At 41.3% G+C, this 17,469-nt stretch overlaps 1 protein-coding gene across 3 annotated transcripts in view; it reads left to right on the top strand.

Moving 5' to 3' along the window:
• Nucleotides 1-17,469, top strand: part of Hspa12a (heat shock protein family A (Hsp70) member 12A) — a 137,139-nt gene that overhangs the window by 1,562 nt on the left and 118,108 nt on the right. For all 3 annotated transcript variants that reach the window (XM_042689121.1, XM_042689120.1, XM_042689123.1), the window contains exon 2: nt 13,694-13,781. In XM_042689121.1, coding sequence (XP_042545055.1) covers nt 13,694-13,781 — 88 coding nt within the window. The remainder of the gene's footprint in view (nt 1-13,693; nt 13,782-17,469) is intronic.

Consider the following 17,469-nt stretch of genomic DNA (forward strand, 5'->3'; position numbering starts at 1 on the left):
CCCGGAATGTTCTGTCTGACTCCCGTGTTTTCAGAGAGGCTGTGTTCCACTCCAGCCGGGTTTCAGTCAGTCTGTCCTTTCTTCTCAACTCTAGGCTGCCCACGTGTAGCCTACACCACAAAGCCTATCCTTCAGGGCTGTCTTGACCCATTTGTCTTTTGTTTGTAATTGAACTCAGGGCCTAGGGCTTGCTAGCCACTGAATTAACCCCCTGTAACTCTTGTGGGTCTCTGTCTTGTTTACCCCTGCATCCACAGCATCAAAGTACTACTGCCTAATAGAATAGATGCTCAGTAAATACTTATTGGGTAAATGAATGAGTTGGACACATAAATGGTCAGAAGTGATGAACTCACAACCTAATGTTTTAGAGTTGGGTTAATAATGAGTATGCCAGTCTGTCTGGAGTGAGGGTTTGTTTTGAGGAATAATGAGAAATTGTGATGAAAAAAAATAGCTGAGGTGAGAGTGTGAATGGACTGGAATCTCATTCTGTAAGTGTGGGAAACCACCACAAATGGTTCAGTAGCAGCTGGTAGGATTGATGTATTTGGCTGTACAGACAGCAGGAGAACTAGGCAGAAATGCTGTAAGTATAAAGGCCTAAATCACAATAGGAACAATGAGAAGAGATGGATGAGAGAGAAGGAAGAATAGAAAGACATTGGGTCACTGGGGAACCGCAGTAGACCATTCAGGGCAATGTAGGCTTCTGTTACGATTTTTAAGATAGATGAGTTGGCTGCTCTTGGTGGGATGTGGTGCATTGGGCTGTGGACAAATGGGGCTTGAGGAGCATTGGCATCTGGGATGACTATAGGGAGGACCACAAGTGGAGATAGATGTCCTCATGGACTTAGAAGCTGATGTAAGAACAGATGTATGCGCTGGTGGAAAGTGGGAGGGGAGGTCCATTTGGAGGACCAAGGTACTGGGAAAGGAGTGGATTTAGGTCATAGGACAGTAAGGAGCTATAACAAGAGACAAACAAGATAGATTCAGAGAAGAAAAACTTCTAAATCCAAAGTGGAAGACAGACTTCAGCAATGTCACATTGGAACGTGTGTGTGTATGCATGCATGCCCATGCACGCGTGTGCATATGCACACAGCAGAACCTCATGAACATATGTCAATCTTATCATCCAATGGAGCTTTTCTTTTCCTCTTTTTATATATTGTTAATATCCTATTTTCCTCATATGAATCAATTACTTGTGTAACTTTCAAAACTACAATATGTATTTGGGGAAAGGATATGAAGCCAGAGATTACAGAATTGATTACTGGGAAAAAACTATTAAACTATTAAAAACAACTAAATAGTTGTTATAGGTTCATTTCATCTCAGATAAAAATGAAATGTTGTGAAGGCATAGAAACAGAACTATCATCCTGTTACACTTCTGTTATTCAATCAACAAATATTCCTTGAATTTTTGCCATGTTCCAGGCACTGTTCTCGGTACTAGAGAACAAGGAGCAAATAAAATCCATACCATTTCCTCTCTTAACAACACTTAAATGTTAATGATACTCCAGTAGCACTTTAATGAATCAGCAAACAATAAATTGAAATACAGACATAAAGCCTTTTTGAAAAGTTGCTAGGCAGATTTATTAACAGCCTGCTAGTGTTGATAGATCCAATAAACAAAATGGTAATTTATGAGTATTTGCATTTATTTTCTACAAGTAATTAGGAGCCCTGGGGTTTTAGCTTTACAATACACTCATGTATATGCAGATGGCATACAGATTTCACATATTCTTTAAGCACCTTGGTGACTGCTTTATTCATCTCATATTGAGACTCAGTGTCCCAGGACACTATCAGAGCATCAGTGCATGAAAGAAGTTGGTATGGACCTAATCCTAAAAATACCAGCCTGGGGAGTTGGAAATGGGAGGGAAGGAAAAGCTAAGACTCTGGAGATGTACAAAATTTTAACATATACCCTTAGAGAGGGTAGAACTTTGCTCTCCCTTTACAAAGAGGAAGTAAGAGGTTGGAGGCGTAACTCAGTTCGTAGAGTGCTAGCTCATTGGTACTCAGCAAGTACCAAGGTCCTAGTCTCAGACTAAGGGGATATTTGGGGGTGGGGAGATATAGCCATGTTGTTGTCCTATGAATGAGCCTGTATGGTGTGAGGTAAGGACAATTTGGGAATGATAAAACATCCACTGGAATCACAGATGACCCTAAGAGCTTCTTAAGAAAGAGGTCTGGGTTGGTCCGTGTTTCCTAACTTTTTTGAGCACGAAGACTGTACCTTACCATATAATAATAGTTACAATATGCCGCTGATAAACTCAGTAGTACTGTTAGAAGTCTTTATATTTCATTCATGAAAAAATAGATAGCTATAGATATATGCAAAATAATATATATTCAGATAAGCCCTTATTCAGTCTTGGGCAGAGGGTGGGGTGGGGGCAGGGGGAGTGTTTGTGATGCATTTGGTCCCTTGTAAAGTCCATTCCATGAGCTTTCTGATGACCTTTGGTTGAGAGCCACTAAGGTCTTTCCATCTTAGATCTCTTTTACTTTGTGTTTGAGTTAACACAAAGTGGTGCATAAATCTATTTCAAGCTGCTGAATGGAAGAGCCTTCACACAGGAAATTAACCATACTTTCGTTTACATTTCAAACCAATTCTAAGCTATATCAGACATTTCCCCAATGAGCAAATATAAAGAAAAATAGATTTGTTCATTTTTCCTTCATCCTATCCAATACTTCTATTTAAATTGGAACTTGTTTGCCATGACTTGAATGTTCCAAAGTGATTATTTAGATGCTATTTTGGGGTTGCTAGCAAGTGCTTGCTAATTCTCCCTCCCTGCATTGACATCTGTGTAGAATATCATTTTCATAGGGAACTAATGAACATGATTGCAGGTGCCTTTAATCATAGAATCATCGTGAGGGAATAGATGGGGAAGGATGCCTTTTCCTCATCTAGAAAGTAGTGGTAATAATGCTCACCTTCTTATCCCAGTTGTCATGAGTGAGAAATAGGATTGTCAAACTAATTGCAAATATAAATAGCTGCAAATTAAATGCTAAGTAACAAAAGTAGGAATGATTTGGCTAATAAAAAGCTTTTAAAGTGTGGTTTTGTTTTACCCATGTCTCCTGGCACAATAATTGTAAGAACAACAAAAGCTACAAAACCCGCCACCACAGCTACCTTTTTTTATTTTTTTTCCCCTCTGTCATGGAGCTTGAACTCTGGGCCTAGGCGCTGTCCCTCAGCTCTTCAGATCAAGGCTAGTGCTCTACCACTTTAACCACAGCTCCACTTCTGGTTTTCTAGTGGTTTATTAGAGATAAGAGTCTCATGCACTTTCTTGCCCAGGCTGGCTTTTGAACCGTGATCCTCAGATCTCAGCCTCCTGAGTAGCTAGGATTACAGGCGTGAGCCACCAGCACCCGGCTCACAGCTACCTTTGGTTGAACACTTGCATGGGTTTGAAGCTGTGCTTATGTCATCCAGCTGAATCTGCAAAGCAATTGCAAGAGATAAGTAGTGTCTAAGATTACACAGTTCATAGATAGCAGAGGTAGAATTTGAACCCATGCTTAGCTGACTCCAATACCCATGCATTTGTCATCATGTATCTCTGCCTCTCAATGCTAGGACTCTATACATGAATTTCCTCTCTTGGGTCAGCAGTTGCTAGACTCTCCATAGAAGAGCCAGCTGAGTTGCTCACATTGAGGTCTCAGAGAAAGGTTTCTGGGTAGGTCATGTTGATCTCTTGGTCATTGGTTCCCAGTCTGAGCTGTATGTTAGAATCACCTGGGGTTTTGTTCTATTAGATTTTATTTCAGTCTAAGGACTAGTAGTATTTAAGCACAAGGAAGATACATGCTGTCTTTTTCATTCACTGTTACAATATTGAAAAACAGCAATGCTTAGACCTGTCCCTAGCCGGGTTAATCAGATCTCTAGAGAATGGGGCCTAGGCAGAGCTATTTTAATATGAAGCCAAGATGGAGAGCCACTGCTCTGAAAGATTTCTCCTTTGAAGCTGGGCACTGGTGGCTCCAGCCAGTAATCCTAGCTACTCAGGAGATTGAGATCTGAGGATTGTGGTTTGAAAACACCCCAGGCAGGAAAGTCCATGATACTTATATCACCAGTTAACTACCAGAAAAAGCCAGAAGTAGAGCTGTGGCTTCACTCAAGTGAAGTCTAGTCTTGATTAAAAAGCTAAGGGAAAGCGCCAAGTCTCTGAGTTCAAACCTCAGTACCAGCACACATATTTCCCCAAAAGGCTTCCTTATTATATAGAAACTATGCTTATTATCTTCACTTGCAGAGAAGGGGACAATTTGATAGTGGATGTGGCCAAGATGGTCTAGAAGGTTGAGTCTTAAAATCAACTAAATGGGTTCAAATCCTGATTCTTCCAGTTTCCAACTCTGTGACCTTTTTCAAATTACTTCTCTGAGCCTTTTTCCTCACTAATATTTTCAGTTTCATACTCTTGCTATGAGATTGAGCAAAATCCATGTAAACTTCTTCCCATGATACCTAACACTTAGTGACCAGTGTGATTATTATCAAATCAATTCAGTTAGAAAGGTATAGCATTTTAAAATTATTTTGCCATATGTGTTTAAAAACCTATTTCTCTGTACAGGAATCCACACTGACTTGAATAATTGGGGAGGTCCCATTTTAAAAAAAAATAGTGCTAGTGACCTTTTGAGGTGATTAGTCTCCTGGGAAACTATTGCTTATATGTTAACCTTTTGCATTTGTGCAGAATTGTAAAGTCAATGCTTTCAAAATAAAGCAGAAAGCTGGAGCTATAGTTTTAAAGCAAATATTCAGAGCTGGCACCCTGTCAGAAACTGTTTTAGATTCTTCTCTCTGGTCATTTGTTCAAAGCCCTTTGACACTGAGGACGAGAAGATACTGTTGGAAACACCATGCTGGCAGTTTAATTGGTATTTAAGGGAAAGACACACAATTTCTTTATGGCCAGAATGAAACTAGAAGTAGGGTAATTATCCAATGAACTCAGACTATGAAGAGAATAGGAAAAGATCAAGCAAAATTAATATTTTAAAGCAAGCTGTTTTGCCATTTTGAAATAATTTTTCTAACATTATAGAAGTAGATGGAAGTTAGGGATATTTTAGTGGCATAATATAGGGCTAGTAAAGCACACACCAGATTTTCTAATTTGTACTTTTAAAAATAAACAAGTAACAAGATAAATACTATGATTGAACTTATTGCAAGTGAAAAAAATAGTAAATATAGTTCCCATCTAGAGGGAAGCCAAGAAGAAAGAACTCAGTTAAGATGAGTTCGGTGTTTTATCAAATTATAACTAAAAATGTTCCTCTGGTATTGTTAAAATTAATTGGTGAAGTTTCAATCTTGGCTCCTAGTACTTTTGTGCCTACCTATGATGATGTTGTGCTTGAATGAGAATTAATAAATCATTTGACCTTTGTAATTAAACTTAAGAACCCAATTGAAAGGGATTTTAGCTTTCCTGAGAACAAACATTAAGTTTATCTGTCTTAAGAGGAATTATCTATTAGCAGAATCAAGAGACCATCTCCTGTCTTCATCACTGGCGATTTCTACAAGCCTAGCCAGTAATCTTATGATAACATAAAAGTTTCAAAATGACTTGAAGGATTTAAAGAAATCTAGTTGTTAAAGATTTGAGCCTTAATTCTTTACATTAATTGAGTGTGAGATAAGTGTGAGATGGTTGTTGTTTTGTTATTTTTTTCTATCAGGACTTGCTCTATATAACCTATCTTGTTCTGTTTAAGAAGCTTAAGAATTCTAGTTATTTCAATTATATATATACATATGTATGTATATGCATTTATACATATATAGTATGTACATAAATCCATGTATATAAATATATAATTTAGGAGAGTAACATATATTACATATATGTCATATGTTATATATTATATATGTTATATATAAGTATATGTTATACTACATTATATATATTTTTTACTATATATATATATATATAATTTAGGGGAGTAAATTCCCAGATCTTTTTACAGATAAAATCATTTGAGGCACATCCTCAGTACTGTTTTAGTGGCACCATTTTCATATGAGACAGTCAGATACATTATTATCATTGAAGCCCTCTAAAATTAAGGTTACATCTGTGATGACTGCCTAGCATGTGAGTAGATTAAATTTCTGGGGAAAAATTAAAAAATTATTGAATTATGTTTTATGATGACAAAGGATAATGTGACTGACCTAGGTAATACATTACTCAATGATAAAATTATTACATTAGGTGGATATGTTCACCTCTAGCTTAAGTGAATCTTCTAGAAATAGTAGTGAATAGAAACAGAAGTGGATCCAGATCAGTTTCTCAGAGAAACAGTTTCCTTTAGTAGTTGAAAATTTTTGTGTGGATGAAAGACTGAAATATTATTTCTAAAGTGGAAATATTTTTTTTGGAGGGGAGGGTTGGTCATGGGGCTTGAACTCTGGGCCTGGGCGCTGTCTCTCAGTTCTTTAGCTCAAGGCTAGTGCTCTACCACTTGAGCCACAGTGCCACTTCTGGTTTTCTGGTAGTTAACTGGAGAAAAGAGTTCATGAATTTTCCTGCCTGGGCTGGCTTTGAACTGTGATCCTCAGGTCAGATCATAGCCTCCTGAATAGCTAGAATTACAGGTGTGAGCCACCACACCTGGCTAAAGTGGAAATGTTTTTATGGTGTCACTAATGATGCAGGTTTGGTTGGGGTACAGTGAGCATAACTACATTGTAACGGCCACAGTTCAGATACAGGAAAGAATAATAAGAAAGTGCTAGGGGCTCTGGCACCAGTGCACTCAGAGTGGAACGAAGAGTGTTTAGATCAAAAGACTTAACCTGTTGTCAGGTGCTGGTGGCTCCCTCCTGCAATGCTAGCTACTCAGGAGGCGGAGATCTGAGGATCATGGTTCAAAGCCAGTCCTGGCAGAAAAGTCCCATGATACTCTTATCTCCAGTTAACCACTCAAAAACTGGAAATGGTGCCGTGGCTGAAGTGGTAGAGCAATATCCTTGAGCACAAAGAGGCTCAGAGACAGTGCCTAAGCCCTAAGTTGAAGCCCCACAACTGAAAAAAAGAAAAAAAAGAAAAAGAAAACTTACCAGTGAAGGTACTTCCATTTAAATATTGAGGCTTAGAATAAAAGTGTCTGGGTGGGGGCTGGGAAGGTGGCTCAGTGGTAGAGTGCTTGCCTTGCATGCATGAGGCCCTGGGTTCGATTCTTCAGCACCACATAAGCAGAAAAAGCCGGAAGTGGCACTGTGGCTCAAGCAGTGGTTTGGTAGCCTTGAGCTGAAGAACTGAGGGACAGCGCCCAGGCCCAGAGTTCAGGCCCCACAATGGGCCAAAATAAAAAAGCGTCTGGGTGGTCTGAGATGTAGCTCAGTGGCAAAGCGCTTGCCCAGCAAGTACATCGTCCAGGGTTTGATCACCAGTACCAAAAAAAAAAAAAAAAAAAAAAATACAGTTTTAAAAAAAAAAGTGTCTGGGTGCCTTTTCTTTCCCCATTTCTTTTGGTGTGCCTAAAGACAGGGCCTGTGGTGTGCTGCAGGCAGCCCTGCTTGGGGCCACACTCTTCCTGAGCTTGCTGTAACTGGGATTTCACAAAGGCCCTGAGGCTGCTTTGCTGTTGAGTCCTTATTATGAGAATGTTGTCAAAATCGGAGTCGATTTGTGAGCAATCACAATGAGATTTGTAGACGATTTGAGGTGACCATCCTTCTAACAGTTCACATCGCACACATGCACACCCAGGCTTTTCAACTCGGAATTTCAAAGAGAGTATTATAAAATGCATGAACAGACTGAGGAATTTTGTAGAGAAGAGCCGTCTTGGTTCACCTCAGATCTCTGTATCTGCAGACTTTGTTTTCTGCCTTTATCATTTTAAAAGCAGTGGTTTTGTTTGCTGGAACCAGGGCCAGGCTTTTTGTTTTTGTTTCTATGTAAAATGATTCCACGTCACCATTTGACTGGGATTTGTCTTAACTTGTGGCTTTGACCTGAACTTCGGTTGCCTAATCAGAAATCTTTTCTATAAAGAAAATAGTTTCTGTGCTGATTTTAAGAAGATAAAAGCCAGGACTATTGTTTTTAGGGTAAGAACAAAAGGTTCTAATCATAAATTTTTTATTTAAAAATGGTATTCCAAATAAAATGTGTGATGATCACATTATAAACTTTAGAATGAATGTTATTATTTGCATACTTTCCTGAAAATACATCCATATTATTCTTAACTAGGACCTTTGCCAAAAAAATGTTTTCTGTTCAATTACTAGGTTTTTTCTTTTTTTCTTTGTTGGTAGATGTCCAGTAAGCTTGGTAATAATGAAAGATTAGTTACTTTTTGGGGGAATAATTATAATTCTACAAAAGCAGGAAATTAAAGAATTCAAAACTATCAGACCTCTTTTAATTTATAAGTGCAATGTGTTTTATCTCCAAATATTATTTGTTATATGAGAAAACCATTACTCCATGTATATGTATATATGTGTGTATTTGAATGTGTACACACACATACCCATACTAGTTTCCTTCCCTATGAATTTTGATTTAGACTTGCTAGGGGCATGCTGAAACTCTTTTCATACTTTTTTCTAAAGCCCTAATGCCAAGAAAAGCAGCATTGTCTTTCTTGGCACCAACCGGTCCTGACTGGTAAGTCAGCCATGTCACACACATGCCTGTGCCTCGTAGGGTCACAGCTTAGCTAGCCTGTCAGAGTGGTTCATACTGTTGTGTTTCTGATAGTAGACTCCGGCCTGCTGATCATAACTCCAGTGCCCTCCAATCTCAGTTTTGGACGAATGTGTAGGCAAGGGTTTGGCTTCTGTGTATAGTTGGCCATCTGTAACTGGTCCTGGGGTCACAGTCACACTTGGGATGTCTCTTTGAGTGTCTCCATTTCAGCTGGATGTTTTCAGATCAGTTCTAACTCTGAAAGGTGATGAGTGAAGGAAGGGGGCTGCCATCTGCATCCGACAGAGGATAGGAGGACAGGAAACTGCTTGGGCCATGTAGTACTTTCTGACTTTTACAAGAAAGGAAACCCAGCACATGGAATTCTACAATTATAAGAAGCAGAGAAAGCCTGTTGATGGAGGAGGGAATGAAGCATGTATCACCGTTTCAGTAATGTCTGGCTTCATTGTAAACACTGTGGTCCCGATGTTCATCGGTGTGGTTTATCTCACACATTCAGCAATGGCATAGACTAGTTGAATGGTTTTCTCCCCTTAGCTAGTGGTCCTGTTGTTCTGTTCCCACAGTACAAAGTGAAATTTACATCATCATCTTGCCTAACAGGAACAGGATATACCTTATAGTCTGAATGCAAACATGTCAACAAGTGCTTGAGGTTGGGTTTTTATTTAAGTATAATGCATCTTGGCATTTCTGGGAGTGCTCTTTTATCAAATGAGATACCTGTCAGTTGCAAAGGAAAACACACGGATTTACTAGGTAAACAAAGTATTCAGGCTGAAATGTCTCTCTCTGCCTAAGTCAATTTACAGATCTGACTGCACAGAAAGTTAGCGATTAGTATGTAGACCAACCACATTTGAGCCTAGGGTATGATTTTCATTACAGTATACCTGTAAATCAGTTAAGTGTGTGTGTATATAGGAATAATGCAATGTTTTGAAATGCATCTTTTAAAAAATGTCTGCCTGACATTTTTATAAACCCTGTTTTCATATGAAGTTCAAACATACTTAGCTTAATGGTTAATTTAAGCCATGTAAAATCAGGTGATTTAAAACATGCTTACTCCACAGAGAGTAAGCTGTAAAGTCTGGTTCTGTTGTCTCTCTTACATTGTGTACAAATAAAGGGCAAGAAGATGAAAAATGAAGCCAATCTATGGCTGTTGGCAGATTTGACATTCTCCCAACCAGGCTTGTTTGCTTTGTTTTGTTGTTGTTATTTTTCCTCATTAGATGTTCATTTTATCCAATCCAGAAAAATAAGATGTTGAAACACCTCCCCCTACCCTCGGCCTCACGCTGGGGGTTTATTCAGGGGACGGGGGAAAGTTTTGGACCTACTGACCACCCTTCCAGCTGCCTCCACCCCAGAACTGCCTTCCCTGGTGCTTCTGCATGCTTGCATCCTGGCTTGGTGCTGCGTTCTTGGCCAGTGGGGCTGAGCTTTCCCTCAACTCCCTCTTCTGTCTGACCACATATCTCATAAGCACAGCTGCTAGAATTAACTCTGTGCTTGGACTCGCCACCAAGCCATCGTTTTTTATTTTTCGTTTTTGTTTCAGATTTCTTTTAAGTTGACTTTAAGGTGCAATTATGAATGACAGATGATCTCTATCCTTCTTATACTACAACTCAGACTAACTCTCCATGAAGAAGAAATGTAACGAGGCACACGATCTATATGCTGAATAGCCATTTTTAAAAATTGTGTTTATTTTTTAAGAGCAAGGTCTCAGATCCAGAACTCTGGGTTCCGTTTCATGTTTTATCTGGCTCTATATTACTTTTCTAATTATATGGCGATCTCATTTTACTTTCAAAAGTAAAAAATTATTCTATTTTTATATACGTAGATAAAGAAATTTAGGTTAAAAATTTTCAGTGTAATTCTTTGTATCCAGGAATTAATTCTTTTTTTAAAAACATCCTCTTTGGTATATAAAAAAGAAAAAGTACTCTCAAGTAGATACTATATAGATTGATATAGTATGTGTAATGTCCTCACTGAATAGCTAGAATCTTCTGACAACGTAGAAAGATTTTTTTTAAAATCTACCATCCCATGTTCCTAAATTCCCAGGGGAAAAAAAAGTGACGTACTGATGTATAGTTATGGAACTCATCTTATGACCTTTCACAAGGTTTGCACAGAACCTGCTTCATAATTATAGTCTGCGCTCTTTGTCAGGGAGCAGGTAAGATGCCTGATGCCTTTTTAAAGGCATAGAGTTATAATATACTTCCCTTAACTCAGCAGTTACAAAAAAAATAAATTAAAAATCCATGGCTCATCCTGGTGAAAGCTGAGTCACCTGAAGCTTGGTTCCCAAATTAGTAACCCAGTTAAAGTAGCAACTTCATTTTTTTAGATGCTTCTATCGATGCAAAGTTAAGGCTTTAACTTGTCAGAGGAGAAAGGAAAGCATCCTGGTTGTTGGCTGGCAGGTTCATGCTGATGACAGTAATCTCCCCCGCCCTCCGCCTCCACACTCCCTGCTCCCAGGTGAAGTGTTTCCTTCCATCAGCTTAGCAATGGCTATTTAATCAAGTTATTTAGGAAAACTCCTCAATGTGTGGTCCCCATCCCCACAGTGTGTCACTGCTGCCGCCAAGTGACAGGTCTGAAACATCATTAGACGAGAGAAACAAGAACATCCATTCCTCCTAAAACCAAAGCCCCCTGCTACCTCTTAGATGAGGGGGTTCTGCCTCCTTTACTGACTCATGCTGTGTAAGTGTCCTCAGAAAAGAACGAAGGACCAAGTCAATAATTTCTTTCTCTGGACAGATATATCTAGCTTTAGGGCTTAGGGAATTTTGCTTTTGTTTTTAAAGGTATTTGATTAATTTCCTACCAAGTCTCATACAAAAATCATACCTTGTCACAAGAGAGATTCTGCCTTCTACACACACACACACACACACACACACACACACACACACACACACACACACACACACACATCAATCATACCCTAAACTCATACTTCTGGGACTAGTGGGGTCTTTGGGGTTGTATGCAAAGACTTTTCTTCTGCTACCTCGTTCTTGAACTGGGCTAAGAGCTTTTCAATTGCTGTGACATTTTCAGCCAGGAAAGCAGTGGTAGTTGTTGTACAGCAATGTTTTCCAGGCAATTACTTTATATGATCAATGGAGCAATTCCCCTTCCAGAAAGGAACCAAAGCGATCAAGTTAAATCATTAAAGAGAGAAAAGAGCGGGAGCAAGAAAGGATTCATCTCATTAGCAGGTGCCAGTGCCTCAGGCTCTGTGGTGAAGGCACACAATGTCACTGGCCCTTTAAGACAATGACTGCTCTCCCTCGACTACTGCCAACCCCCACGCCCCCCATAGCTGGTGACAGGTCTAAACCTCCCGAGCAGCCCATTGTGGCCTCAGTAGGAGGCACCTGCAGAAAATGTGCCAAAACCAGGCGGGGAGCTAGAGCTTTTCAATAAGCTCCACAGCTGGAGAGGAGACGCAATACTAAACAGCCTGGCTGGGCCTGGGCATGTGATGGGAAAAGGGGTCAAGCCAGACACCTCCTATAGGCTTTCTGAACACTGTGCAGTTCAATTTGATGACATCTTCTAACTGGCTTTTCTCTATTTGCTTAATATGCAGAGGTATTTAGCTTAAAAGCACTAAATGCTCTGGTCATGATGAGCAGGGTTTTTTCTCCCCCCTTCTCCTTTTACTGTTTGTTATTCAGAACCTTTCCAAGCACTTTCTCTTCTCCTTCTGCCCCAAACTAAGACTGTTTTCTTTTCTTTTCTTCTTGATTCTCTTTCATGGCTAGTCACCAGCATTTGCAGTAGCACATACCACCTGCTTGATTTTACTCAGTTTCTAATTCAGAGACAAGGAAAGCTTTCCAAATTTAGGGTCTGCACATGTGGTAAAGCACACATCCGCACTGCTTTCCATGCACGTCTGGAAGCTGCGTTCTTGCATTTCAGCTCAGAAAACATTGACTGTGCACAGGACTTCCAGAAATCCAGAGCTAGACGTACGTAGGGGCCAGCAGAAGAGCTAAATACCTAAGACAACCGAAAGTTTGAGCGGTGGAGTTTGCATTCACACATATGGCTTTGGAGCCCTTTTGAGTGAGCCCAGTACAGTGGGAGTCCAGGAAAGGACCTGGAATATGCTGGTGGCTTTGTCTCCTGTGCCTTGGGAATCAGGAGCACAAATTCTCAGCTGGGCATTGGTGGCTCATGTCTGAAATCATAACTACTCAGGAGGTTGAGATCGGAGGATCACCGGTCCAAAGCCAACTCCAGGCAAGAAAGTCCCTCAGAATCTTAGTTCATTTAACTACCAAAAAGTTGGCGGCAAACATCTGGCTCGAGTAGTAGAGCACCCGCCTTGAGCAAAAAAGCTGAAGGATAGAATCCTGGCCCTGAGTTCAAGCCCTGGTACCAGTGGTGCAAACACACACACACACACACACACACACACACACACACACAGAGAGAAATTCTCAGTGCTGTCTCCTTACCGTGAATGAGTGACGCATGATGCCCTGATTTTGGCTGCTTTTCTCTAGGTAAAACTCCTTGTACATATAACATTTCCAGTGCTCATGGTATTCCCAGGTCTCTTTCTCTCTCTCTTTTTTTTCATACTTGATGTATTAGGCTATTATCTCTGTCTTTGAGATGGAAAAAAAAACCATCTCAAGGATAAGGGCTAAGCACCTTGTCCAAGGCCGCACAGGAAGGTAGTGAGTGCAAAGCCTCCCCTCCCCCCAGACCCCAGGTTCTTCTGCTACCCCCCTCAACTTTGGCTTCGCTTCTGACCTAGGTTACCCCTTGAGAAACTGTCAGCTGGCACAAGTACCACTACTGAAGAGCCACAAGGGAACAGACAAAGCAGCGTGTTCACGGTGAAACTCTTTCTTTTCCCCCCTCTCCTGCAGATGGAGAGTGTTGGCGTGTATGGATTCTGTGGGTGTAAAGCAAAGAACAAAATGAAGTGTGACTCAAGGTGGGAAATAACCGCTGCAGGTAGGAAACAGAACGCACTTGCGTAAGTACTGAGCCCGGGTCTGAAATCATTGTTCCTGCCACATTCATTCCTCTTTGGCGGAAGACATTTATGCACACACTGCATGGCATGGTCCGCTGAAGGAGAGTGCCATCAAACAGGCAGCAGTCCGAGTAGAAGGGGTGTTTCAGTGATATTCTCAAGTCAGAAAATCTTGAGCTCGTGGTGAGCCAGGAACAGCACGTGGGATGGGGTCTAGCGCCAGTTCAACCTGCCAGGCACAGGCCCAGTCCCTGCTCACCTTGGTTCTGCTCAGATGGCCCTGGGCATTTTCTGTTTGGTCTCATATACAGGCAGAAAGAGATGATCTCTCTCAGTGCTCTGAGCTTGTTTATGCTTTAACATGTCTCTGGGCTCACATGTCTCTGGGCTCGGAGGACGGTCCTCTTCCTCCTCTTTCCTCAATGCTTTCCTCCAATTCTGGTGAAAACAAGTAGACTATTCATGTAAAAAGAGAAAGAGTGAGAAGGAAGGAGGGGGGGGGGAGGAGATGCCACCGACAAACTGCATTGAAAGCCACTGGCTGTTCATTTACATTCACACTTTTAAAAAATGTTAACTAATGATGTTAAATGGTTTGCCAAAGGTCCTGGCAGGTCAGTTGTAGAAGTGTCATTTCTGCCTAATTAGGACTCTTGTGACTGCCCGGGGGCCTCCCTATGCAACTGGTGACAAGCCGGAGCTGACAGCTTCAATTGGTACCAATAGGAAGGTTGGGCCGGTCATGTTTTCCAACTCAGCCAGGTGTTTGCTGAATGGGGGAGGGGCCTGGCGAGATCTGAGCGCTGCTGTGATCCTTTCTCTTTCTCTAGGCCCTCCCCCAAGTCCTTCCCCTTTGCCTGTGTTGTCTTGTGTCAAGGTCAAGAATGGGCTTTGCTAAATCAGCCTTTTGGGTTATCTCTGGGAGGTCAACGCAATTACAGCCCAGACATTTCAAGTGGTCTCAGACCCCCAGATGCTAGCTTTTTTTTTTTTTCCTTCTCCCTAAAAGAAAAAATCAGAAAGAAGGAAAAGAAGAGGAATGCTTTAGGTTACAAACAATAGTGGAAACAAAGCAAAACAACAACAACAAAAAAACTGTCAGAAAGCTCTGAGTAGCCATCAGAGTTGTTAAACTCCTGAAAACATTGCTCACAGGAAAGCTCCTGAGAGAGAACAGCCAGCACTGTCTTGATCAACTCTTTATATACAGTACATACAGAACAGACAGTATTGAAACAATGCCCTATCAGGCTTCCTGGGTTGTGCCTGTCACATAGTAGGTGCTCAGCAAATAACTTACTGCTTGGTTTGATTTTCCAGGATTGAGAGACAAAGGGTGATTTGTGGAGACAGTGCTTTTTTGTGTATGCTTGTTCTGAGACTGAAATGCTCTTTGAATGTCTGTTCATCAGAAAGAAATGTGAAGTCCGAGTCCTACATTATAGTTAACATGATATGACATCTTGTTCTTCGTGTGTTTTATGTTTTTTTTTTGTTTTAGCTTTGCTTTTTGCTGGTACTGGGGCTTGAACTCAGTACTTCACACTCTTAGTGTTTCTGCTCAAGGCTGGAGTTCTACCATTTAAGCCACATCTCTACTTTCTGCTTTTTTGCTGGTTAATTGGAGGTAAGAGTCTCTCAGATTTGTCTACCCAAGCTGGCTTCAAACCTGGATCTGCAGATCTCCGCCTCCTTGTATAGCTAGGATTACAGACATTAATAATAATAATAAACAAGCAAGATAACACCCATGTGAGGCCCCCTGGGCTACAGCAACTGTACCATGAGGAAAGTGGTCTCGTGGTGATAAGACACTCATGTTCAGAATTTGATTTGATGGGATGGACTCAAATTGAACATAGGAGCACTGATCTCTCTCTCTCTATCTATCTCTCTCTCTCTCACACACACACACACACACACACACACATACACACATGAACAGGGTATACCAGAATGTCTGTGAGACCACAAGGTCAGGATTAATCCTTGAGCATTTATAAGACAATGCTGTGTGAAAACAATGCTTATTTTATGAAAATCTAAGCTCAAATCAAAGCCAGCCTGGGAAGGACGGGATCTGAAGGGGCTGGAAAGATTAAGAGTTCAGCTTCCTTTTTTGGTTTTCTTTCATATAGGACAGTGAGAACTGGGCGCCATAAAAATAGATTATTCATGCCTGTTGGTTGCTGGCTTTTTTTTTTTTTTAAATCAAAGGAGCTCTTTTTGACGATTCAACGAGACAGCATATATGAGCACACCTTGGTGCATGATCTGTGGAATGTTCTTCCTGCCTCGTGGCTAGAGACCACGTGTAGTGGTGACAAGCTCTTTGCTGTGTCTTCTATAGCAGGGGAATACTGAGCACAGACAGAGAGTAGAGACTCATTCAGTTCTGAGGCTTCACAGCCCGCCATACAAGGGACTTGGGACTAAGAGATTTGATAGGATTGAGTAATAGGCTGACCTCATGAATGATGTGTGTCCCAAACATCCCTCCTCCCACCAGCGCTGCGCCTCTTCCCTCTCCCCAGACTCCTTTGTCGCTCAATTGCTTTACAAGATTTTTCCCCTTTGGTGCCATAGCACATGTCCTTTCTTCTCTTCTCAGTGACCTTCTTTGTCTCTCTTGCCGCTCCTCCGGGCTGTTGTTTACTCCCGCTGCTTTTATCCCAGGAGTTACTTACTTCACTCTTAGAACAGTTCCAGCTCCTATCTTGGCTCTGCCTTCCACACCCACCTCCATCTCTGAGTCCTGACCCACAAAGCTACAACAGCTGACAGCAGACTCTGAGGGTCGGTGCGTGGCTCTTTTAAGTGCTAGAGAGTGGCCACTTACTTAAGGTTCTCCTTGTGGCTAGGAAGATGAGCTTTGAAACTGCATTCTGGGAGAGATTAGTGCTGAAGAAAAGCTCAAGAAAGCCTCAAAATCAGCCCAGCCAGATAAATAAATAAGCCAATTAGTTCATGAAAAGTAAAACAAAAAGCTTTCCAAGATGTGTGGAGCCTATGAGAGATAGATAGATGCCAATTAAAGTCCCCTGTCATGTGACAGCTTTATTTGTGACAGCTGATCACTAGGCTGGTGACCCTGCAAAGGTAAAACTATGGCGCATTCATTTTGTTTAAAGTTCCTTAATGCAAGGAGACACCGATAGGGTGATTGCCCCTCAGCAGCCCTTCCACATCTGGTCTGGCTTCTCTTTGACTTTGAACCCTTACTGTGGTGATGATGATCAGCATTCTGCACTCTCAAAATTCCACCACGCTGTATCATGTTGGAAAAAAGCTCAGAGGAGGAAGAGGAGACCCAAGTAGAATAATCATCTTCATGACATTCCCCGCTACATGATCTCAGCTATAGATAGATGACAAGTCTGACCAGGGCTGCCATTTTCTGCCACAAGCGCCCACAATGGCCTCCAGCAGTAGGTGATACAGTACATAAAAGGGCTGGTCTGACAAGGACCCCGTGTGGAAGAGAGCCTCAGTCAAAGCCATGGCTTTGCCACATCTGAAGGCCACTGGAGGTCCGATGATAGCCAACTCCAGGGCAGCAAACCCCTGCTTGTCAAGGGAAAAGCTTCCCCATGACTTCTTGGTTTGTTTTTTTTTTGTTTGTTTGTTTGTTTCAAGGTGCAGAACTACCACAGAGGGTGGGGGCTT

Source organism: Dipodomys spectabilis, unplaced genomic scaffold (genome assembly GCF_019054845.1).
Source record: "Dipodomys spectabilis isolate Male_0828 unplaced genomic scaffold, ASM1905484v1 ptg000125l, whole genome shotgun sequence".
Classification (NCBI taxonomy): Eukaryota; Metazoa; Chordata; class Mammalia; order Rodentia; family Heteromyidae; genus Dipodomys; species Dipodomys spectabilis.